The sequence below is a fragment of the Halichoeres trimaculatus genome, unplaced genomic scaffold, assembly GCF_033239565.1.
Source record: "Halichoeres trimaculatus isolate MK-OKI-2021-1 unplaced genomic scaffold, fHalTri1.1 fHalTri1_scaffold_22, whole genome shotgun sequence".
Lineage (NCBI taxonomy): Eukaryota > Metazoa > Chordata > Actinopteri > Labriformes > Labridae > Halichoeres > Halichoeres trimaculatus.
This window is the reverse complement of record NW_027437200.1, coordinates 19,613,111-19,638,602: the sequence shown is the minus strand read 5'-3', so window position 1 is coordinate 19,638,602 and position 25,492 is coordinate 19,613,111. Positions and strand designations below refer to the sequence as shown.

The window sequence follows — 25,492 nt, the reverse complement described above, 5'->3', positions numbered from 1 at the left end:
CTTTTTTGGGCTGTGGTGACCACTCTGGGTAGAAACCACAGCTTGGATGGGAGCAGACTTGTGGTTCGGTGAGGAAAGCAGCTGCCCCGGTCTGCTCTCGTCTTCCAGCTCTCTCCGGACGCCAAACATTGCAAAACACCCGCCGACTGAAATAGGCAGCGGGGAGACTGGAAAAACGACAACTTTCACATGTGGAGGCTTTTCATATTGTTTTATTGTCTTTTTTTGTACAAAGAATTTCACAAAAATATTAAGAAACTGTTGCAAACACCACTGACGCCATAAAGCATTGGATATCACATGACCAGAACAGTGCCACAGAAAGAGAGAAAGGGGACAGAGAGGAAAGAAGATAGTAAACACTCTCCGAACTCTCACGAGAGCCGCGTCCACGCCTTTTGATACACCTACCGCTGTGAGCGAGCGAGACAAACGCTCAGGGAGGCGTTGTTGACGTCTCACAGAAATGCACAACTAAAGCCTGGTTGAAGACGAACCTTCACAAGTCCAGGTTGGTCTCCGGGTGATTGCCACATTGCCCCACAATTCATTGCACATCTCTCCAGAGTGCTGCGTCACAAAACATGTGATTGTTTTCCTTTTTCCACCGCAAACTCAAACACAGATTCCCATCCAGGTTTTCTGACCTGTCACAGAAAAAGACGCTCTTCTACTGTTTCTCTACTCGCAGTGAGTTGAAGTATAAAAATATACAGACTGTTTACAAAATAAACCTGCTTCTTAGTGTACATCTGGGCTACTGAAAGACAAGTTGCTTTTTTCTTTTAGTGCTTTTAGTGAAGGGCGAACTTTGTACAATGAGTCTGTGAGAGAAAAACAGATCAAGCTCTGGAAAAGAAACCACTCTTTTCCTCGTGAAGCGGGAGAGATGAAAACGAGGAGGACACTGTGGTGAACATCCATCTTTAAAAGGCGCCGCATTTTTTCGTCACATTCCTCGTCGTCCTTTCTGATTGTAAAACTTAAATAAATACATCAGGAGCAACAGGGTCGACAAAAAGGTGGCGAAACGACTGTCGCGTCTGCTGGCATGAACTCCACAAAGTGTTCAACCCGCTCTGTCGATTAAAGTGGAAGTTTTTCGTCACAAACGCGCACCTTGATCCACAGAAAGGTCTTTGAATGTGCGTATTTGACACCTTGTTTCCTGTTTTAGCAGCAGGAAACTCCCAGAAGGTGGTGATCTGACACCTCCACTCCTGTGTGCAGGGCAGGAAAGGTGCATGTGCGTCACCCTACACCCCGTGTTGTGATATTCGAAGGTGTGTAAATCCTGCTGACGGCGCTGATACTGCTCCTCATCTTTGGCTGCGACCTCAGTGAGTCATGTGGGATTCGGGTTGTTGCACTTCGACCTTTTCCTCTGCTGCATCTGAAGAAGTCGACGTCTGCTCCTCTGTCGGCATTTCCTGGTTACTGTCTAATGTTTTGGTGTCTTTCTGCTCCGTGTCGTCTTCCTCTTCCTCTTCGTCGTCCTCCTCATCTCCTGGGTGAATCTCATCCATGGCGGTCTCTGAGGGTTTCTTCTTCTCCTCGCCTGTGCCTTCCTCCTGAGCCTTCAGCATGCTGCAGAGCTCCATCTCGTGGATTTCTATGTCGAATGGAGCGACGGGGGGCACGGAGGGTGGAGACTTGCAGCCTGTGCAGCCCTGAAAGTAGAAAAAAGAAAGAGTAAATCAATCATTTCTCATCTTCAAGTTTCGTTTTTAGTCTTCCTTGACATGCCAACTCACAGAGATGTTGATGGCTCTTGGGAGACGTCCTTTGCGGATCCAAGGATGCACCTGACTCAGCTCCTTCTTCTGCTCCTCCGTGAAGCGAGGCTGGTGTTTCTGCATGCTCCTCAGCGCCTGCCGGTCCTCCTGGAGCACAGTCTCCACGTCCCTTTGAGACAAAATCAACAACATCTTAACAATCTGTAGTTTTTCAGCCTCTCAAACTCTGTCGTGGGTTTATTTCGCCCTGAGTGTTACCTGACAGGCAGCTGATATGTCATCATCACTTTCTCATCCGTGTTGGCCAGCAGCAGCCAGATGGGATCCTGCAGGACGCACTTGATGAACTGCTCCTCTCCACCTTCACCGCCCGTGCTGCTGCCGCCCCCTGCTGGCTGTTTACGGGAGTGATCGTTCTCTGAGGAGTCGATGCTGCCAAAGTATTTGCTGGTGTGGCTGCCCTGACTGCTGCCTGGAAGCACGAGGAGGAAGTAGACCAAGTCAGATACACAATTTTTGGAGTCTTTTCAAAATAAAATACCGCAGATTTATCGAAAAATCAACTTAAACTAGCTTCTTATTTTTTTCTGAAGCTAAATCGGACAGGATGTGGTTGAAAATGGAGGTACTGACTTGTGCCGCTGGTGCCAGAGGAGCTGCAGCCGTTAGAGCCAGATCCTGACCCAGATGACCTGGTCCCAGAAGACCCTGATCCAGAGGCAGCTGATCCGGTGCCTGATCGTGAGTCTTCCTGCAGCAGCATGTCGAGCAGGTCACTTGAGGTGGACATGGCGTCTTGATTCGACTCATTCGCTTCGCCCTAATGACAGGAAATAAAACTCACAGTTAATGTTTTGGATTTTTTTATTTTAAACTTTTGTTTTTTAAAATCTGGACACTCACGTTTTCATTCTCCTTCGATGTATCGTCAGAGCTCCCCTGATTTGCCGAGCCAGCAAGCGGCTGAGTAGCCCCGCCCTGCGCAGACGGCGTCACCTGCTGTGATGCGAGAGCCGTCGCCACCTCCAACCGGTTGCTAGGCGACTCCTCAAGCTGCAGGAGGTTGAGCGGAGACGAGCATCGAGACTGGAAGAGAGGGGACTCTGCTCCCTCGCGGTCCGCCGGTGTCTGACTGCAGGACTGTGGCGTGCTGCTGCGGGACTGTGTGCACGGCGCCGGGATGGGGACAGGGTTGGAAACAGCGGGGGGGTTGCTGACGGGGAGTGCGAAGTTGGGGTTGTAGAAGTGTCCGGGTGTGGCGCCACCTTGAGGGATGGGCGCTCCCATTTGACCCATTTGAGGGAACATATAGTTCGGGAGCACGAGCGCCATCATGGGGGGGACCATCTGGGTTGGGGGGAAGCGTGAGGGGTCAGAGACGGGCTGCGGGAAAGGCTGCCCGAGCGGCGGGTACACCGGGTAGATGGGGAGCATCCCGGGTGCGAAGGGAGCTGAAGGGATGCTGGCCTGGGAGCCCACAGACGGCCACGACGAAGAGTTTGTCGGGGGCGCCATGGGCATGTTGAGAGGGACGGGGACTGTCCCGGCTCTGGGATCTCGTCGGCTCCCGCTGCGCCCGAGAGAGCTGTGCTGATCTGACGATTCTTGGTGTTTGAGTCTTTTACCGCCACGACCACGTCTGTGACCTGTGCCGCTTCCTGCTGCGGGGTAATCGCGAGAACAGCGAACTCCTGGAGGAGAAGAGGAGAAAGTTTAAACTTCTGATCCTCAGTTTGAAAGAAACAAGTTTCCCTTCATGTAAATCTGAGCATGTGTGTGTGAGAGTGACGGCAGCAGCGTGTGTTTACCTCGTGACAACGGGTTGGCAGCTGGCGTGTGACACCGCAGACCCGACGATGTCGTCTGGTCGAACACCCGCAGCTTGCTGAGGTCCTTGAAGCGGTCGAGGAACGCCTGCTCCTCCTGCTGCGTGTGGGCGGACAGCACCTCTTTGGTCAAACCCATGCGCCCTCCTCCGCTGCTCCCGCCACTTCCTCCCCCTCCCCCTCCCCCTCCTCCTCCTACTCCTCCTACGCTCCCACTCCTCCGGCTGTCTCTCTCCGGCTGAGCGGCTTGAGGGAGCGGTGGTGGCGGTGGGGGAGGAGGAGGGGTGACTGCGGCGTTGGCTGGAGGCGTGGGGCCGCTGCTGGGGCGAGGCAGTGTAGCTGTTTGAGGGGCGGGCGTTGGCGTCGTGGGAGCTTCCTCCATGACGATGTCTGTGACGGGAGATATTCAGAGCGGTGTTAGACGCTGAAGTTTAACTCTGGGTTAGAAAATAAAAAATATTTCCTCTGTCCTCTTGTAACGAATAAATCGCTAAGTTGAATCACACTCTGAGTTTGTTTCCGTAGCTGTACTCGGTTTGTTATAGATACATATCATACCTTTACACTTTTTCTTTTCAAATATCAAAAACGTTTGTCGTCAAAACTCCAAGGTGATTAAATAAAGAAAAAAAAATTACACAACTGTTTAAAACTAAAAATAAGAAGTTTAAAAGGTAACAGGAAGACTTCCATGGCCATTGTTCTTTCTTGATTTTTTTTTTGTTCATATAACGATGGATGACGCGCCCCACTCTTCAATTATACAGAGTGAAGCCAAAATGTGTTTTGAAACAGGCGGCAAAATCTCCTGCACTGGCAGCCTAAAACCACTCAGCTGGGTTTAACTGGTTACTATTTACTATATGATTAGCTAACAAAAGCTAACGTTTGATTGAAAGATAAAATGCTAGCTAGGGTATGTTTAGACCATTTAATGTAAAATTCATTAACTTAAATTTTCTCTTAGTGCTTCTGTCCTTTTTTTTTTTTAATTCTTTTTAGATCTATTTCATTTTTTTTAGATAAATTTCAATTTATTTTTTTTTAGATCTATTTCCATTTTTTTAAATTTTTTTTTTAGATCTATTTCAATTATTTTATTTTTTTAGACCTATTTCATTTTTTTTTATTGCAAAGCATTACAGAGAGATTGTGACACAATAGTGATGAAGAAATAAAAAATAAATAAATAAATAAAAATAAAAAAGAATGATTAAGAAGAGAAGAAAAAAATGAGATATATTACAGTTATACGTTAGTTTCTCTCCTAATTTTAAAAAACTTCACCATTGCAGGTGCCAAAAAGGCCAACTTAAAGAAAAAAAACCCAAAAAACCTTTTTATTTTTTGTTGTTGTTAAAGTGCTAAAATAAAATATCAAAAGAATCAGAAAGAAATATTTTTTAATTATAGAGAAGACCCAATCAGGTTTAACTAAGTCCGGTGCAATATAGCAACTCAAACTGTGCTCTGTTGAAGTTTTTGCATCTTTTTGTAGCATTAAGTAGCATATTCAAGCTAATTAGCGCTTTAGCACAGTGAGATCTGACTATGCAGGAAAGTTATGGTTATAAAAGGAAAAATGTATTCGACTTGTATTTTGAACTTTATCTTTGCTTCATGTTTGCAAACATGGAAGTTTTTGTGTTTTGGCTTCACTTTTGAGGAGCCGTCATGTCGTCCTTCTTTTTAGAATCTGTAGTAATTGTAATTGAGAAGCAGAAACCAGATTACCTGAAATCTGCAGTTTCATCGTGCATCTTTCTGGGAGATCATTCTTAGGACTTCTTAAATCATAAACACTTCTTTGACAGTTTGTTTACAAAAAGAAAAAGTACAAGAAAGTGGAAAACCAGAGGATTTTGAGGCCCTCGTTTCACCTGAAGCATCCAAAGAGCTCACCAAAGAAACAACCTGCTGAGAGACAGACTTAAGGTTCAGAGAGAGAGCGAGGGGTCCCCACCTGACTCAGGAGGCTTCTTGTCTCCCACATGCACGATGGTACTGCTGAAGCTACACTGTGACGGGTCTGAGGCTACACTCTCTGCCTTTGTGGCCATGGTCAGGGGGGGCAGAGGAGGTGGTTCACTCACGAGGCTGACTGAACCACCTGCAGAGACACGAGTGTGACAGGTTCAGCTAGAGCAGTCATTGGATATTAAGACACAGGCATGCTCAGAATCCATGAGAAAGGAAGGTGAAGACCTGCCTCACATGGTTATCTTTAATTTCTGTTAATGATTAAAAATGTTATTTAGAAGAATATGACAAATAATACAGCTTACCTTTGTTGTTTCCGCCCGCCTCCTGCTGTTTGTCGTCATCAGACGTGGACGACGCGGTGCACGACGAGGAGCCGCACTTCCTTTTGATGGTGTTAGGAATGTTACAGCTGTCCAAGTACCTGCGCAGAGACACGAGGAGGAGGAGTCACATGAGCGCTCGTAAACACAAAGACGGGAGACACAAACAGTCGTTTCGGGGTCGAACAAACACCTTATGATGCTGTCCAGGCAGTTGATCTGCTGGTAGGAGTAGCCTGCAGGGGGGTCTTTCTGGACCGGGGCTGCAGGGAGCAGAGCTTTGGGGGGTTTGGTGAGATCGGCGATGAGACCTCTGATGGGGTCGCTGGGGACAGCTCTGACGCCTGATGCTCCTGGAGACAGAAAGAGAAGAAATAAAGACTCTGATTGGTCGATTTTTGACTTGATGATGTTTCTTTTTAAAAAAAGGAATCAAGTTTTACCTGTGCCTGGGTTTTTTCTTGGCAGAGGCCTGTTTCGGGACTCGATGAAAACCTGCTGCCCGTTCGTCTTCACCATGTGGACATCTTTGCAGATCTGCTGGAACGTCATCTAGAAAAAAAAAAAAGTTGTTAAATAAATACGTCATGCCTCAAAATCCACTTCCTGTTTCTTTTTGAAGATTTCACTTACTGGTTTGTGCAAAGCGATGGCGGCCTCGTCCATGGCGGGCCCGTTGCTGTCGCTGGACGACGTGGCAGAGGCACTGAGGTGCTGCTGGTGCGAGCGCCGCGACCCTCGTGACCCGCTCGAGCCGAGGGAGCTGTATCCCTGCGAGCCGCCGCTGTGCACCGGCTGCACCAGGATGCGGTGGATCTGCTCGCTGAGCTGGACTACGTCCGGCGTGGTGACCCGGCTCTCGCAGCCCTGCGGCGTCATGAAGACGTCTTCGTTCAGAGGGCTCCTGGAGAAGCAGAGCAGAGATTTTAGAAAACGTTTAAGACGGGTAAAGATGATGAAACCTCTTTCTCTGGGATCTAAATCTTACGTTCTGACTTTGTGCCGTCCGACGATGAACGCCACCTTCCTGCTCCACGGGTTCACAAAGGAAGACCAGCTGGTGTCGATGGTCAGATATTCGCCGCTGCGGGCGCACATCCTCAAAGGAGAGTATTCAAACGGCTGCCCAGCAAACTGAAAGACTGGAAGGAGCGAAAAACAAAGATTCATGTGAGAACAAAGTCCTGAGACATGAAGTCACAGAGCGTGTGCAGATGTAAAAGGACGCACTCTTCTCATGTATGGCCACCATCATGGGTCTGTCTTCAGGGTGGATGTAGAGCAGAGTGGGGGTTCCCACCAAGTCCTGAGGCAGGTAGCCTAACAACGGGACGGCCCTGCAGCATAAAACAGAATTACAGCCTGTTAGAGAGACAAAGGAGGCAAAAACAGCTTCAAAGTTTTAGAACCGAAGTAAGAAAGTCAGTATGGAGAGCAAAAGCAGGCTGAATCTGACAATAATCAGATATGTGCGTACAAGCTGCTAAGTTTTCTTCCTGTTTTATTGAACCTCTTGACTTTTTCTTTGTTTTGCTGGTATGGGTCGACAAGTTTAAAAACAAAAACAGACTCTGGGCTATTGTGAAGATCTGCAGACTGTCTGATATGTCGAGACTCTATCGAGCCACGACTCTCGGCAAACTCTGGTTCACTGAGGCTGACCCGTGTTTTTCTCTCTTTAGAGAGTTTCCCTGGCTGCCCTTAGGCCCAAAAAAGCGGGAAAAACAGAGAGGGGGTTTCTTTTCTCTTGATAACAACTGGCCTGATAAACACAACACCAATGTTTTCAAGTTGTTACAGATATTATTTGTTGTGCTGTTTTTTTTATCCGCTGACTGTAAAACAAGTTATCCCTCAAGGAAAATTCCCGCCTTCCTTTTTTTTCAGCAGCCCTGTTTTAAAGGGAGCATTTTCCTGATAGCGATGTCCTAAACCGTTGCACCGATCAGATCACACTTTACTAGCAAACATGTCCACTGTGTGGTACTACTTCTCTTTGGAAAGCAATGATTGTAAAACAGCGTCTTGAGAGTCTAATCACTTCTTGACTCGACCTCCCGACATTTTTTACAATCCCCGAAAAAATACACAAGAACATCAGCTGTCAGTCACTGTTAAATGTGACGTAAAATCTCGTTTTTAACCTCGTATAACTAAGAAAAATAAAACTTTTCAGAAAAAAGAGGACTTGGATACAAGGCAGCCAAATGATATCTTCAAATCACCACAACAATCAGACGTGAGAAACATTTCTACCAGGTGTATTAATTTTTTTAAAGTTTGACCACAGCCCATCTGGAATGACTGGGGAGATGGATTTTTTGACCTATACTGCAGCCAGCCACCAGGGGGAGCAGTTTTTGTAGTGACCTCATTTGTTTTTACAGTCACAAATGATCAAATCAACAAACCAGCATGTTTTCTTTTGGTTTCCTTGACCTGACAAAACTAACGTTTAACTTTGTAAATATCTGGATCCTGATGATGTTTTGGCTAGCTTAAAACTTGTTTCTATCCCAAGTACATCCAAAAAAAAAATCTGTTTTTCTTTTAAGTTAAACCAGTGTAGATCCTTTGTGTAACCTATTATTTACAGTGAAGCTGAGACTCACCGGAAACAGATAAACATAAACTACCCTGAAGGATGTACTGAATCACAAAGTGACATCTAGAGATACATCAGTGTCAGACACTTTTAATCTCTGAGGCCAATCACAGTCCAGCTCTCCCCTCTCATTACTCTTATCTCTCTGTGACAGTTTCATCATTTCACCAGCCGGCCTCGCAGCAGTAAACCATCAAACAGCGCTTCGGCTCACTGACCTCTCATCCACCTCCTGGAACAGGCAGCTGGGAGTGTGGCTGGTGGTGAAGATCCTCTTGTCCGGGGGGATTCGCGGAGCTGTGGGGAGCAGACAGAGAGACAAGATGAGAAGCTCTGAGAGGAGACGCCGAACGATGAGTTCAGAGAAATGTTTTGTTGTGATTTCCGAGAGGCATGCGTCACTCTGGGTGTCTTAAGTCCTTCTACTCTCCAGATTTAAAGACCAATCCAGATCTTCCATAAGTTTTTGTCTCTTTTTCTAATGAGTTGTTGCAGAAAAATCTCCTTGACAATAACTCAGCTGTGTTATCAGAAATCTCCAGCAGCTGTGATAGCAGGGTTACTCTGACATAACTATCAAACAACACAAACATCCTTAAGAAGAATGACTTTATATCTGGATGACCGCAGACGCACAGGTTGGAGGAATACCTTCATATCCAGAGTGGACCCTCTCTGCGATGAGCAGGCAGCACGGCTGCGGCTCGGCGGCGTCAGAGTCTCTGATCGTCAGCTGGTACGGCGTGAGGCGGAAAGGGTAGTAACGTATTTCACCACCCTGCGACCGGTCTGCGCTGATCCGACAGAACATGGATTTCTCCTGCGTGCAGTCCACTGGAGACGAGGCTGAAAGGACAGAGACGGTTAGAGTCAGCGATTGAAGAAGGCCACAAATTTTCTTTGTATGATTTTTTTGTCACTCACCAGAGCCGATGCAGGAGGCCCAGGGCGGCAGGCGGCAGGGCGCCGTGCCACTATAGAAAGTGCTGACATCCTGCGGGGCTAAAAGCTCGGAGAACACCGTGCCCTGGAGACACTCGGGTTTGCAGCGCAGCAGGGAGGAGCCTTGAGGGGAGACGTAGACGACTTTTCCCGACAGGAACGACACGGCCATGGAGAAAGTGTCCTAGAGACGGGAAAAGGATATGATGACACATGCTCAAAGCTGAGCCAGGAAAATGTTCAATACACCAACTTGCTTTATTTCTTACAGTGTTTTTAAGCGTGTATTCGGAGGTGATGGTGTCCAGCTCCTCGATAGTGAAAGCCGACAGATCCAGGCTGCAGCCGTGACACTCCTCCACGCTCCACTGATGGTAGTACTCCTTGTTGGCTGGAACAGATGCAGAATAAACCAGTCAGAAGGTGAAATAAGCTAACGCTAAGACAACGCCACACATCGATCCTCACTGAACCCTCACCTCGCACTTGTTTCACGCACTGCAGCGCGTATTTCAGTGCGTTGAGCGTGCTGGAGTGACCCTTGCCTTTGCGCTCGCTCGGCAGACGCAGCTTCAGCTCCTTGATGGCCTTCATGAGCTCCTTCTGGGTCTGGACGCGCGCCGACTGGTTGCTGCTGCAGCCGGATGTGGAGGGGGGGTCGTGCTCGGAGCTGGTGGAGAGGATGCTGTAGGCCAGGGAGCCGCTGGGCGGGGAGAGGCTCTGGGAGTTGGAGCTGTGGGAGAAGAACAGACCAACGTTTAACAATCAGCGTTAAAGCTATCAAGCCACATGTTAGGGTTACTATGAGTAGAGCTGAAAATTCTGGAAATCTGTAAGTTTTTGGGACCTTTCCACTGCAACTTTCAGTCATATCAACGTTTTTGTTTGTTACAAGCCAGGGGTAGATGACTTTTTCCATTTTAAAAACACAAATTATAAGAGCAAAATAAAAACCTTATTAGGGCTTTGACTGAAGGGAGAGGAGCCTACTGTTTTTGCTGTTTTTTTCTTCTTCCCTCCACTCTTTGAGCTCTAATTTGACCCCCTAAACATGCTCAAAAACTCACCAAAATTGGCACACACCTCAGGATTGGCAAAAATTTCAATATGATGCCAAGCGTGATCCCCAACATCCCATAGTTTGCTCTCTAGTGCCACCTAGCAGCAAGTAGGAATGTTGACCAGAGATCAAACCAACGTCAAAATTCTCATTGAGACGCAAAAATCATACACTGATACTCCTCACCTATACCAGTAATTTGCCTTTTAAAGTTAAATTTTGCCCAGTTTTACCCTTTCTGCAAAAATGATCTCCTCCAAAACCATAAGTTGTAGAATTTTTATTTTTTTTACAGACAGTATTGATAATTAAAAACACTAAATAAAACTTTTTGTTGAACCAAATATGCATCACATCTGTCAATTAAGATTTTTAATTTTTTGGGCTATTTGCAAAATCTTTTCAACATTTTGCGATTTTTGGGGAATTTCAATTTTTGACTTTTTTTAAATTACAGGAAAAAAACAATATTCTGCAATTTTTTATTTCATTTTTTTTAATTCCTGCCAATTTTTAAATCTTAGAATTTTTGCTTTTTTTTATTTCATTTTTTAGAAAAAAAATTTAAGAAATGTATTATAAGTCATGCAAATTTCGACATTACATTTCTTTTCTTTGAAATTTTTTTAAATTATTAAAAAAAAATTAGACATTAAATGAACAATTTAATAAACACAAAAAACTCCTTCTCATTTAGATAATAATGTACTAAATTTTACTTTGTGTAGAATTTAAAAACTTTTTTTGTCTTTATTGTGAAGATAAAATAGATTTTGTGGCTTCTAAATGATTAATTAATAGTAATAATACATTAATAGTAGAGAATAGTTTTCTCTCCTCTTACCTTTTGTTGCTCTCCGTTGTTTCCAGCATCATCCCTGAGTCCTTCCCGTTCGACGAGCTGTTGGAGCTGCGCGTCGACTGCCTCCCTCGTGACCCGTTCTCCCTCTCCATCCCTCCTTCGCTCTCCCTTTCCCCTGAGTCGTTCCCGCTCGAGAGTCCGTCCATGTCGTCCGAATTCGGCCCCCTTCGGTGTCCCGACGAGCTCCCGGATCCCGACCCTCCGCTTGGGGAGGACCCCCGCTCTGCTCCGCTGCTGCTCTCCTGCTCCTGAGCCTGGACATTAGCCCCGCTCTGCCCGCCGTTACTTTTCCCAGAGTTCAACACGCTGGACTCAACGTCCTGCTCATTGTCTTTCTCATCAGCCCTCGCCACTCGCCCTCGAGTGCTGCTGCTGGGCGTTTTAGAGTTGTCATAACTCATACTAGAGTAGGATGAGGCTGGCGAAGCTTGTTGAGGGTGAAACTTTGATTTAAGTGGGACTACTATGTATGCTGGGATGAACCATAGCGGCTGGTTTGTCGCTTAAAGAACTAAGGAGAGAAATTCATGGCTCCTCACGCTGAAAAAGATGATCACGTGAAAGGGTGCAGCCTGTTTTTAAGAGTTCATGACGTGCAGATCGTCAACCGGCTGTGAAAACGACCATAAAAGGTTGATCTGAAAGGGAAAAAGTGTCACTGGAAGGATGAGTTCCTGCTCATGAAACTACAGGCGGTTTCAACAGATGGGATGAGAGATGGAGCAGCAGAGTGAGAAAAACACCTCGCAGTGTTTGGGAGGAAAAAAAACAATCTCTTCACTCAGAATCTGCCTCGTCGAGGAGGGAAGGTGTCGCTCTGGGTGTTGAAGGCCACCTGAGATGTCAGGAAGAAGGAGACAGAGAGAAAAATAGCGTTAGCTGCAGGATTACTACACGCTTTGTGATGTCAACACAAAAACAAACTTATCAGTTTATCGCGTCAGCCTTGGAGGACGAATCAACCTTGAAATGTTTTCACTGCGTCCTCGATGTTCCTGCCTTTCACCCAAAATACCACCAGGAGACAATCACCACATCTTAAAGGAATAATCCCTGCATGCAACAAGTGCGTATGTTTGCATCTGAATAAAGACCAGGTGAGCAGAGGTGAACATGTGCTGCAGCCAAATTAACACGGGACATCGCTCGGTCGTCATGGCTTAGTCCACTTTTACTCGGATGACGGTCACAACAAACAGAACAGCAGGTTGGCAAGGACAAGGCACACAGGTGAGGAGTTGTTTATAAATAAAGCTTAGCTTTTGAACAGCATCCCTGAGTTTATATCGGGCCCACTCCTACGCAAGCGAGAGTCTACCGCTATATATTCCCCGTACGAGGGAGACGCCCGGTAATCCCGTAATCCCCACAGACGCAACAGGAGTCGTCAAATCCTTTCAAGTGTGTCCACCTGGCTGCCCCACAACCCCCTTTACCTGCCCCCGCCTCAGGTGTCCTGATGCTCTGAGGGAAGAAGGAGGGAGGGGTTACAATTTGTTCAGGACACTTTCAATTAAAGTTCAGAGCTCAGACGAATGTGGGCTTTTTCTGGCGCAGTACGGCCGGTTGAGTGCGCTCTTTAGATGTGACGTGAAGACCACGGCTGACGACATATAACACGGGAATAGATGAATACAAACGTAATGACTACAGGGGGGTTCAACGGGTTCATGAGGATGCTGCCGCCAAAAATAGAGCTGTTTTGGTAGCAGAGTCAGCCTTAACTGGGGGTCAAAAGACGGACTGTGTTTCCTGAGTATGCACTGTGCATAAAACAACGCATCCATTTAGATTTAACACAAAACAGCGTATAGCAGTATGCTACAATAAAATGCACTGCGTTACATTAGATTACAGTGCAGAGCAGTACAGTGCGATTAAATAGGATGTGGTGCAATATAATGCAAAGTGAAACTACTAAATACCATAAATTAAGGTGCAACATGAACTGACGTTATTACTATTATTGTTATTGTTGACGATATTAGTCTTATATTATTATCTTGATATTATTTGATCATTTACCATCATTACTGTTACTGTTATTTTTTCTAATATTGCTGTTAACAATAATTCCACAATTTTCAATGTCACCATCAATATTATGATAACTAATAGTATTACAAAAATTATGTCATTACTGTTATTGTTATCTATCTTGTTACAACTTGTCTATTTTTTTTAATCTTTTTAAGTAATATTTGCCATTATGTTTACATTATTGTAACAATTAGCAGTGCCATGACTAGGGATGGGTACAGAATTAGGTACTTTTAAAGGTACCCACCAAATTCTGTGAAAAGGACCGGGTACAGGTTCACGTAGAATCAAAAGGTTCCATGTTTAGGTACCTAAATGCATCCTTGTGACTGTGAGAGAGTGGAAGAGTAGGCACTTTTCCAAGCTGGATATGAACACAGCATTGCAAGGTTATATATTGAAGAATAAATTTGTTAAGTTGAAAAAAAAAAGTATTATCTTTAAACAAATTGATATTTTTTACAACATAAAAACAAAAAAGTACTGAAAATTGGTACCATTGAGTACTGGTACCGATTGCCAGGTACCAGGTATCAGTACCTTATCGTTTCAAATGTGAAAGGTACCAATCCCTAGCCATGATCACTTCACAACCCACAATTGTTTATGTCACTGTCTTGTATTGTTGCACAAAAAACAAATACAACAAAAAAAACCAAACCAAACCAAAACAAAACAAAAAAACCCTGAAACACAAAATGTACTTTATAGCACAATCAAATGCAGTACGTCAAAGCGCAGTGCAACAATAGTTGCAGTGTTATACAGTTTAATGACTGTGTAATGTGACCAATTAAGAGACAAAACATGCTACAATGCAGCAAATATTTGAAAAATTAAAACGTGAAATGTTGTGCCGCAATGTATTGCAATTTAATGCGCTCAAAATAGTGTAGGCAGGGATGTGGTACAATGTAAGATGCATAGGAACAAGTACCAAATTATGTACTTTTATAGGTGCCAACTGAATTCTGTTTGTAGTACTGAGAACCGATATACGTAAAACCATGTTACGGTACCTAAACACATCCTTGTGACTTTGAGGGAGTAGAAGAGTAGGCGAGAAATAAATGTGATAAATTGAAAAAATTCAAGATTTTATGATGAAACAAATGAATATTTATCATCACATAAACACACAAAGTACAGAAAATTGGTACCGTTGAGTACCGGTATCTGTACCGTATCACCGTACTGTACCGTACCGTTTCAAATGTTCAAAGTACCCATCCCTAATGATGCAAAGCGATACAACAATACTTTATATTAAAATTCAACACAATGCAGTTTTGGTGCAATGCATAAAAGAGATACATTACAGTACACATCTGTGTCATACAACAGGTTATAGTGGGATGCAGAAAAAAAGCTGTATGAAATAAAGCAAATCTACCCGCCCTACCCTACGTTGAGATGCAGCGTCAAATGAAACCACACATAATAACATAGGATCCCCTACAACTGGAGGCGAGATATTAAACTACACTGCAGCGTGATACATCTAATATCAGGGGATACAATTCAATTTGTGACACCTACAAATAAATATTGCATGTTGCCAATGTTGCACATGTTCCATCAAGTTATTGCAGCCTCAAGATGCATTATTTAAACATATACCATAAACAATTTCCAATTTAAAGGTTCAATGCAAGTCAAAGCATTGACCCATTAACATAAAATCTTCAGTACTTTCACCCCTCTAGTAACAGTGAAATATTTAGTGTCAGCAGGAATGTGTGTCAGAATTGATGTCAGGAAGCAACATACAGTTTTCTCTGGACTCAATGTAAGAAAACTGCCTGGCTCTCTATACGATTCTTATCAGCATTACATTTGGTGAGATGGATGATGCACAGGCGCACATGACGAGCTGTGTGCTCTCTGCAGACCGCGCTGGGGGCTGGAATAATTATGATATGGAAATATGCAAGCAGGGCATGAGTGGGTGTTGATGAAGTCTGGCATCCATGCATACTTCCATGAGCAATGGGGGAAGACACACGGCCGTGGGTGGGGGTGGCGGTGGGGATCTAGGATACCTGTGCTGTGCTAACCACATGATCCTTACGTTAAATCGTAAAGACCCCAAATTCAATCATTTGCATGGCAGCTGCAGCCAGTTACAGAAAGAGAAGCAAACACTCAGATCCCCACCTACATGTGGTCGTCAAACATCTGGGACCTGCAGGGATAAACCCACGCAAACATGTAATGACCACACAGCCATGCCTGACCAGTCCAGGTCAGGTTTGAAGCCATGATTGTGAGGTAACAGTGCTATCCAATGAGCCCCTCTGCCACCCACTTACTGCGATTATTCACAGGAAATGCACTCAGTCAGAGCAGTTTGTGATTATACAAGGTGGGGTCTATGTTCGGCTGGGACACAATTTGCTGATGCACACATAAGACTGTCATCTGTGCTTCCATGCTACATCTGGAACTCTCTTCAATTAAACACGGATGAGTCACCAGCTTCTGACATGTCATGTCTGCCTCTGTGGCTGATAATAACTGCTATCAACAGACACATGTTGCACAAATTAAGGAAACAGGGAGTGAGTCATGCACCTTGAAAACGAGTACCACCAATGTGACCTGTTCCTCAACCACACAATGCTGGGTTGGAGTGTCACTTCAGCTGATGGGGTGCACTGAGGGACACACTCAGACTTCAGTCTCAACTGAAGAAATGACGCAGAGCATGAGGTTGTATTTCTTGCTGAAGGATGACGCACTGACCAATGAGTTTGACTGTTATCCAGTTAATTCAGTGACAGCTTTTACTGTCTTTTACTGTCTTTAACTGTCTTCTAATGTCTTTTATCTCTATCTTATTTTGTTTTACTGTTTGTTTTTCTTTACCTTCTTTTACTCCTTTTCATTAATTTATTAATACTTTTATGTGCTTTTAATTATGATTTTATCTTTTTAATGGTTCACCTTTTTAAACTCTTTTATAGATAATTTTAGACCTTTTAATTGCCGTAACTCTTGCTCATGTTTATTACTGTATTTTATCATCGCCACTTATTTTTTATTATTTTGTAATTTTATCATCATTGCTCATTTTATTTTTTTATTTTTTCGTACCTGATTTCTGCTTTCATCCCTTTTTTTATTGCGTTTCCTATTCTTGCTGATTTTATGTTTTTTATGTTTGGTCTTCATGGTCTCTTTTTATTGTCTGGGTTCCTGGGTTTGTTTTTACTTTATTGTGCTCATTGTTTGTTTGTGTTTTATTATTGTGTGCTGAATGCTTGTCAAAGCACTTTGTAAACTATGTTTTTAAAAGTGCTATACAAATAATTAAATAATAATATAATAATAGCTACGAAACACTGTTATTTGACCGATGACAATGTACTGTCATCTAGTTGAGGAAAGATTGAAGCATATTGGCTTTCATTTTATACAATTATAATGTATTGTTTCTATTCCTTTTCTATGAATATCTTTTTATCATTATGAACTCTGCTATGCAGAAGACAGAATAAAAACTAGCATTAATTATTAAAAATAAATAAAAGCAAAACAAAGAAAAACCCTTTAAGCCAACATAACAGTGTCATCTGCTTATAAATTGATCACACCATACTTAATGTGTCATCAATGCAGATGGCCTAGCGGTCTGGGTCATGGCTCAAGAGGTGGGTGGCCCCCGTTCGACTCCAGCCTGTGGCCTCTTTCCCCCATGTCTCTCCCAACTCTTGCCCTGTTTCCTGCTCTGTCCCCTGTCCTCCTTTCTCTGATTAAAAACATAAAAAGACCCCAAAAATAGCTACACTCAAGAAAACAAGGTTGTCATATCTGTTTCATGACCTTTTCTATTTTAGGGACGAGCGCATTGAGTAAATGATTTAGCATTAGCACAGAATTGCTAGTCAGTTCAACAAATGCAACATTTTCTCTACTGTTGGCCTAAAATAAGCTCTATTTAAATGGCACATTGCTACAATGCTCTACTACCTGGATGTAAACAAGTTCAGATAATAGAAAACTTACTGGGGGTGCAAACCCTAGCTACATTCATAGTCTGCAGAGTCAGTGAAACCATGTTTAACTCTGAATGAATGAATTATTTTGATAACAAATGTATTTTTCTTCCGTTTCCTTCCCTTTTCATCAATCACATACACAGAATTTAAATTTCCATACAAATTACTACAACATTTAACTGGCAATATCAGTTTAGTTCAATGCAAATATCCAGCTGTAACTTAATGAAAGTATACATGTAGATGTCAAAGACCTGCCTCTGTTTGATATCATTGTAAGGTGAATTTTGGGTTAATGACAAAAAAAAGTTAGATGAGCACTTATTTTAAATGATGCATACATCACTCCTGACAGTGACTTGTGTCTGAGACTGTACAGACACTACGATGCTGTGGTTAGACAAAACTCAAAGCTTTCAAGGGAAATGAAACAAACAAGCTAGGAGAGTTCTAATTTTCTAAAAATGCACTGTAAACAACCCTAATTCAGCTTGGTGGCTACTTAAGTAAACACACTGGATTTGTTTGAGGAACACTGAATTTGAAGTCACAGCTGAGATGATGAGTCAATGTAGTCATCAGCTGATAGACAGATGGATAAATAAATAAAAAAGCTGATGCACATAGCATGCGTGTTCCAGGCATGGTGAATTAAATATATAAATATATGAATTGTGAATGGATGAATAAACCATTTAAGGATTATTAATTTTTACACATTGGCACATATTGTGCTCCACATTTCTAAGGCAGAACGAGGATCACATGTCATTCACTGAGGACAGTGTTACTCTGACAGATCAAATCACATGTTGGCCTACTGTCGCTTTTTTCACACTACGTGCCATGCCCCACGGATAGGAGCCACTCCTTTTCCTAAAACTGCCTGTAATAAACACATGTGACGCTGGAACACTTCCCTGTTGCAGGTACACACGGAGACTGCAGGTTAGAGAGGCGTGCCGCCGTGCGCGAACATGTGTGAACTCCTCCGCCTGATAAACCGCTGCTCACCGCTGCATCCCAACACCCCGCTCCCCCACGGGTCCAAAACACGTCTCATGGATTAAAACACGAAGAGAAAAGCAGTACCGTTCAGTTCCCTCTGCGCGATCTGAGCATCCGTGGCGAAACTCGGACTACACGACTCGTCAGTGTCCAGTGTTTGAGTACAACTGCGCCGCAGCACTGCACCGCCTCTCCGCTGTGTACATTCCGCACGTGTCCGCGACAGTGTTTTCCGCGAGCCTCGCTGGGCGCTGATTGGCCAGAGCGTCAGACCAATGAGAGCGCGCTCCACGCTGAGGCAGGCCTGCCCGCGGCTGGGAGAATGTGTGCCAGACGCTGGTCCCAGATCAGCCTCGATGGTTGTGCTTTAAAAACGGTGGCACCGGGTAAAGGAGCGAGCTGAACCAGGGCCAGCGAGAGGAAAGGAGCGCGCGGAGTGTACATGATGTACGTTTACGAGACAATGAGACGAGCTATGCACGAGTTTGTTAGGAGGAGTAAAAAAACCCATCACACCTTGTTCGTAATATTTCTTACAGTAAGGGGATTACATAACAGTGTATTAGGTTTCTAATTATTGTAAATAAACTTGTGCGCACATTACTTAAGCTATTACTACTTAATTACTTTTAATTTCCTTTCACATATTGTACTTTTGAGAGGGAAAAGTCATTCCTACAATGACATTTTCAACATTTATGCATCTGATATTTGAAAAAGTAGAATGTTTAAATCCTAATGTGAATCAAATATTCTGAATAGCAAAGCAGAACAAATTTTATGACCTTGCTGAGGTTATTAAACAAGGTACATCAGGCAATATAGGGAAGTGGAATGGAACTAATATAGGAGTCTTTAGGGATTCAGTACAGGTACATTTCGTGCAGTCCCCATCCTTCCTCTTTGCTCCACTTTACTTTATATACCCCTCTTCCTACTCTTCCAACTGGGTTATTGTAACAATAGTGTGACAACTGTTTTTTCTTTTTTTTTTGGAAAGCTCTTTGTTTTGGTTTGTGGTTGTAAACAAAATCCAGCAAATCATTAATACCACCTTTTTTCCATGTTGGCAGTCCATTCAAAGTATTTGGCAGATAACTGAGTGTCACTGTATCAAAACTGTTGTGAAAAGTGAGTAACACATCCTGTCATCTACTGAAGCATTGAATTTTCTGAGATGACGGAGTTGAAGGTTGTTTGATATAAGATAAGCACACAATATTCTTAAAGTACTTACAGAAAATAATCCCAAAACTTTCTGGATGACTTCCATGTGTCACTGGACACAGCCAAATTATTCACCCCCTAACTTTCAAGACTTTCTCTCAGACAGCAAAAACTGTCAACATAATGCCAGACTGCATCACTAGGCATCTTGTAAACAGAATAAAGAGACTCTCACAGCAGACTAGTGAACTTTGCACTGTTTGCTGTAAAAAAAACAAACAAACTTGGAAATGTTCTGGACTAATTGTCCTAATATTGTCTGAAATTTTTCACCAGGGGCTTAATTTGTAGAATCATATCACATACTAGTGGAATATGCAATTTAACCATACGGTCATATCCCCTTTAAAAGAAGCCAGGGCATAGCTACTGTGGGTTCATCTGAGGAGACTTTGGACTTTTAAAAAAAAAAATTCACAAATAGTGACAAAGACTTCATTTTTTCTATAATGCCAAGAGCTAAACATGAGTCCCTTCTCTTTCATCTTTGAGTCATCTGCTTGTTGAGCTATTACTTAAAGAAGCATCCAAAAGTACTCAGCTGTACAAGTGTTTTTTTTTTTTTGCAGTAGTTTCAGAAACAATCATTGTATTTTTCCATTCTTGCCCAAAATAGTTTTGTAATATTGCCTTTTCCTCCAACAAACTTCACTTCAAAAGAGGGCACAGCTCTTTGCTGTATCAGGTATAGTTAGTAAAATGTTGAATATGGATTATGCTTCCTGCCATTTGGAACACATTGTCCCCTTTTTCTAGGTAATGGCACACAAAGATAGTAAATGTAAAAATTGAGGCAAAAATTCAACATGTGTTAATAACTGTGTTATTACACAGAAAAAGACAAATACATTCCCAAACTACACTCACTTAATCTGGGTCTTTAGTAGTTTCAGCTGTAAAAACACCCACTGCATTCGAGGAAACTGAGCTCCCAACCTATAGCATAATGGAACATATTGAATCACACCCACTGCATGTAATCAAACTTTCATGAATAATGCAGTCTAATTAGCCTGCCAGCAAAACAGAGCACTGGAATGCATTTTGAGAGGCTGCCAAATAACACCCTAAAAACCAACAAAGGAATCACCAACACATGAGGCTGGGGCAGCTGGGGATTTGTAATCCAAACAGTGAACCATCATTTGAACCATGATGAACCAAAACACCAGCACCCCTGCCACCTCAGGCATTTTTAGGAGCCACTTGTGAGTTATTTCTTATGAGAACATGGAGGACACACAGACTTCCTCTGCAACCAAACTACTCTGAGCAGATCTCTCATTTTGTTTATCACCATTTTAGGGCAAAGCAGGTTTGGAAAATTTAGACAGCGAGGAGTACAGTTATGCTGCTCCTCCCTCTTACCCATTAGAGTCAAATCAGGTAATTTCCCCTCACTTTGACGTATTACTATGATTCTATCAATGGTGTTGACTCATTCCTTGTAATGCATGTGATCTCGAGGTGCGGACCACCTCTCATCGCTGACAAAACTGAACATTTTAACTAGTTCCACACAAAGTGAAGACCCACACAGTGCCCACTCATGATTTTTTCTCACACTTATCAAGTCATGCATTAATCAGATGAAGCCTTTCTTTTTTCCATCTCAGATTTTTGAATGCAAAAGTGCACAAACAAACAGCTCAGTAAAGATTCACAGCATGGAAAGAGCAGCTATCTTTGCGGTGCAAACGCAACACATGATATCATGGTATAGATGCCAGCGTGTCACACTGCTTGCCACTTGCTATGTGTGAAAAAAACACAAATGCAATCTGGTCTGCTGAAAATGCACAAGCGACACACAAATATAGCTTCATCAGGAGCAGAGGGATACTGGGATGCAGCTGCTGCAGAGAAGATGCAGCTGCAAATTGCATGTGCATGGGTGGAATGCAACAGATGTCAATCATAGGATATTGTTTGATTGATTAAAAAAACATATGTGCAGACCTGCCTTTAAAAAATGCATCAAATGGGTATAAGAAGCATAGATGTGCCTTAGTGCATCAAAACTAAATGCACATTTTGCTAGATGTCCTGTTTGCACTGGTATAATGAAATTGAAGGCTGCTAACGTTCTGGTAATGCGTCACTAACGTTGATTAGTCTCAAAACACGTAATGAAATGTGTAATAGTGCTATGCTTGCGTTATAAATCAAATATTTGATGTTATTGTGATTATATTCGTGGTAATACGGTACGTCATTATCCTACTCTGTGTATTGCAGCCATGCTATTGCGTCGTGCAACATCCACATTTACGTTCACTTAAAATAAACAAGTTAATTCAGTTTGTTGAGGAAAAAAGCCTTCAAATCAAGCTACATTCCAGACTGTCTCACTGGTAGGAAGTGCTAACTCCAAACGAAGTAGTTGATGTAGTGTTTGTATGTTTTGTTATCGTGCAGCGCCGTTAGCATTGAAAAGACACTTAGGAACAAAATTGGAGCACAAGTTCTGCCTTCATCCAGTAGAAATTGGGTTTAAATTACTCTCTAGATAGCCAAAAGTAAACTGAAGGAAGTCATTATGTTAACATGTATTCATAAAGACTGTTTAAATGTTAAATGTCTGCACTTCGGATCCTTGTGCCTGAAGAGTGTTAGCATGCTAGCTAACGTTCAAAAGCGATAAATCTGACCAGCTTACCTTACATATGCGTCGTATTCAAAGCAGAGTTCGTATCCTTAAGTATTATGGCAAAAGAGAACAATTAAAAAGCTCAAACGTCGGTCGATTCGACTGTCTTCTCTTGTCCGTCTGTGTTATCTGTGGTCCGGACATTACTGTTCTACCCCAGCAGTAGTTTACACGCAGGGATACACGTGCCGGTGCATGGTCTGTCAAGTAATGTTGGAACAAGCGCTATGATTGGACAGAACGGTGCATTGATCCCGCCTCAGCAGAATCCAAAGCGTTCTGATTGGTTGGTAGGGGCGGGGTTTACTGCACGGGGCTCAGCAGTCACGTTGCAGGGTGACTGGTTCTGAGTACATTTCCAAACATACTGGAACACGGGAGGGCGTAGCCCGTGCCCACACTTGATGTGGCCTAGTTTGGATCACTGTAATCCGTGTAATAGAGCCGCAACGACATTTAGTGATGCGACGCAGCAGTGCCTGTTACTATAATAAAACACTTTTTTTTGAAGAAAATAAGCGAGTTAGGTGTGACTTTACCTACGTTAAAATTTTACTTTGATAAACCTTGTTACTACTGTCAGTATTTATTACCTTGTAATTGCAATTTTGAAATAACTATAGGCTACCTAAAGAATACAAGTATAGATAAATGTGTGGACCGATCCCCAAATCTTCAATTATAATTTGGGTTTATCACCTTTCTTTTTTAATTGCAAATATCAGTGCTTGTTCATTGTGCTTTTGCACACTGCGTCTGTACCTCTGTTTTGATTTGCTGGCCGTTGCCTTGGCAAGGTCTCACCAAGCAAAAGAACGAAAAGTAATAAATTTAGTTTTATTGCTCTAAAGAAGAAATGATTTTGTATTCACCAAAAGTAAACTGAGTACTACATTTTTCTTGAACCCTAAAACCCAACGTTTATCAGAGTTTCTAAAATAGCTTTCCAAACCTCACAAGCTCACAGCTGGCAATTCAGTCAAAAATAACAATCTAATAACCTCCATTAAACGCAAAGTGACTAGACAAAGTGAAATCCCCGTGTATCACATATATTTGACTCAAAATCAGCTGGATAGACATTTTAGCTGCGCATTTGCGTCGTACTTACGGCTGCACCAAGTACAGCATGCAGATTTCAACGTGCTCCTAGCACGGTGACGTCATTCGTTCTTCTTGCCCTCTCTGAAGGCACGCGGCAGACGGTGTGGTTGTTCTGTCCCTGTAAACAGTACAGATGTAGGGCGCGTGCTAGTAGGCAAATTAGCATTACTACGACACTAACACAGAAAGTCTCTATCTGAATTGGATCTAGCCTGCCAAAAGCAGCAATGACGTACAAAAAAGGGTTTAAACTCTGCTTTAGATCAAATAAGCGTCACAATCGGCTATCAGTAGGCTTTTTTTTCTTTTTTGAAATGTCTAGTACTTGATTGGAAACTTGATATCCCACATTTAGGAGCAAACTGTTGTTTCTTTCCATTCAGGCAGAGTCCTCAAAGATATTTGATCAATTTGTTTTTCTCAGTGACATCATTGCTCAACATATTCTTGATTCTCTAAAATCTCCCCTGAGAGAATGTTCCACTTTCTTCTCCAGTCAGTGATTTGTTTGGTCTTTGTGCCATGGGTTAGTTTGCACTTGGCTGGTCTCAGCTTTTTAGCTGGACTAAGCAGTCATGAGACATAAACCAACAAATTTTTGTGAAGCCACGTAGCTTTTTAGAATACTGACCCCTAATGACTCCGAACAGCAAACGTGCAAACTCACACAGCAGATCCTTCTCTGGACTACAAGAACCTTCCTGATTGTGTTTGTATTGGATCATCAGATTTGCTTTGTGGTTGCTTTAAAACTGTGTTTTCATGTGACTGGTTGGATATTAATTTTGATTGCTGCGTTTCATTGGCTGAGCTGTACTCAGCCATCTGGCCAATAGTTGGTGTGAGTGTTTGGCAGCAGCTGCTGGCAGGTGCTCGGGTCCACATCTTGTTACAGACTGACAGAACAGATCACAGAATAGACTTGTTTACCAGTTGCTTTATTAGAAATATGAAAGAAGCTTTTTCAGGGCAGGCCCAAAGTATGACTTGTTTGTATAGGAACATCTTTATCTGTGGACAACACTGGCATCTGAATGTTTATAGCTGTAAATGACTTGCCTGGTGGCCAAATAAATGTCCTTAATCAACATACTGTCACTATTTTTATATTAAACATGCAAACATTCAAAATTAAGTACAAAAACAGGAACTTAATGACAAACGCCCAAGAGATTTGGGAATAACTACCCACTGAGGTATAGATATCAATGCATATGTTTTGTGATTAAAACAGTTTTGAAAAATACATTTGCACGACAGAATCTGTTCAAGAGTCTAATTCTACATGTTGTATGTAGTATCAGCATGTTAAGATTTTCCCACTAGAGGGCAGCATTTCTCAACTGACAGCATATCAGCGAACACCCTCATAACAGGAAAGCAAAGTATGCAAACACAACAGTTTTACATCTTGTGATCAAAAAGAAAATAAAAAAAATCTCAGCAATATTAGTATCACTTTTAACTAGTACATCAAGATCTGCTCACATTATTTTCTGTAAAGAAGAAAGGGACTATGAACACAAATATCAGCACATTTATGCATTGGCTTTATAAAGAATACCTGTGTATAATCAAGCAAATATACCATACAAAACACCATCATATGACTTGTAGTTTGTATTATGGGGAATACAAACCCACTAGCTTCAACGCTAAAGAGCTGCCATATCCTTCTGCAAAATAAAATAACTTAAAAAAAACAACTGAAGTTAAAGTTTGATTTGCTTAAACAGGCACCAAAGTGAGAAGAATTTAAAGTTTTGTTGCCCATGGGATCAAACATAAATACATTTGTATGTTTTCAGTCAGTTGTAAATTTTTGATTATATCCACGCTATCCAAATAGTGTAGAATTAAGAGTTAGAATGCATTGGAAATACACATCAGGCTTGCGCTAAAAGTTTATAATACAAATCACAAGGTGAATGAAATCCATTAAAATGTGCTAATTTATTCAGTTTTAATAGCATTGCATTCAGTTTAATTCATTATACCCATAGCAAATTTTGACATAGCCTCTTCCTAGGTGACTTTATAAAGTAAATATTTATGTAAATATAATGTAGACTATAATATAGAAAATATAATGTTTCTGGGAGGTCTGTGAGTGGAATTATTCGTCCAG

The 25,492-nt window shown here is 42.5% G+C and overlaps 1 protein-coding gene across 2 annotated transcripts; it reads right to left on the bottom strand.

The window, feature by feature from the left end:
• Window positions 1-202: 202 nt before the first annotated feature.
• On the bottom strand, window positions 203-22,450 carry per1b (period circadian clock 1b). Of its 2 annotated transcripts, none has more exons than XM_074699000.1 (20): window positions 22,270-22,450; window positions 11,317-12,169; window positions 9,892-10,145; window positions 9,682-9,803; window positions 9,395-9,596; window positions 9,122-9,316; window positions 8,689-8,767; window positions 7,096-7,202; window positions 6,854-7,007; window positions 6,499-6,769; window positions 6,309-6,417; window positions 6,059-6,218; window positions 5,848-5,966; window positions 5,526-5,672; window positions 3,545-3,952; window positions 2,640-3,427; window positions 2,370-2,556; window positions 1,995-2,208; window positions 1,755-1,905; window positions 203-1,670 (listed from the first exon to the last, which is right to left on the bottom strand). In XM_074699000.1, exons 2-20 carry the CDS (start codon window positions 11,733-11,735, stop codon window positions 1,338-1,340), a joined length of 4,419 nt encoding a protein of 1,472 aa, XP_074555101.1. In that variant the 5' UTR covers window positions 11,736-12,169; window positions 22,270-22,450; the 3' UTR covers window positions 203-1,337. The 2 variants fall into 2 exon arrangements, with proteins under 2 accessions (XP_074555101.1, XP_074555102.1); XM_074699001.1 differs by lacking the exon at window positions 22,270-22,450 and adding an exon at window positions 18,468-18,585.
• Window positions 22,451-25,492: the final 3,042 nt, after the last annotated feature.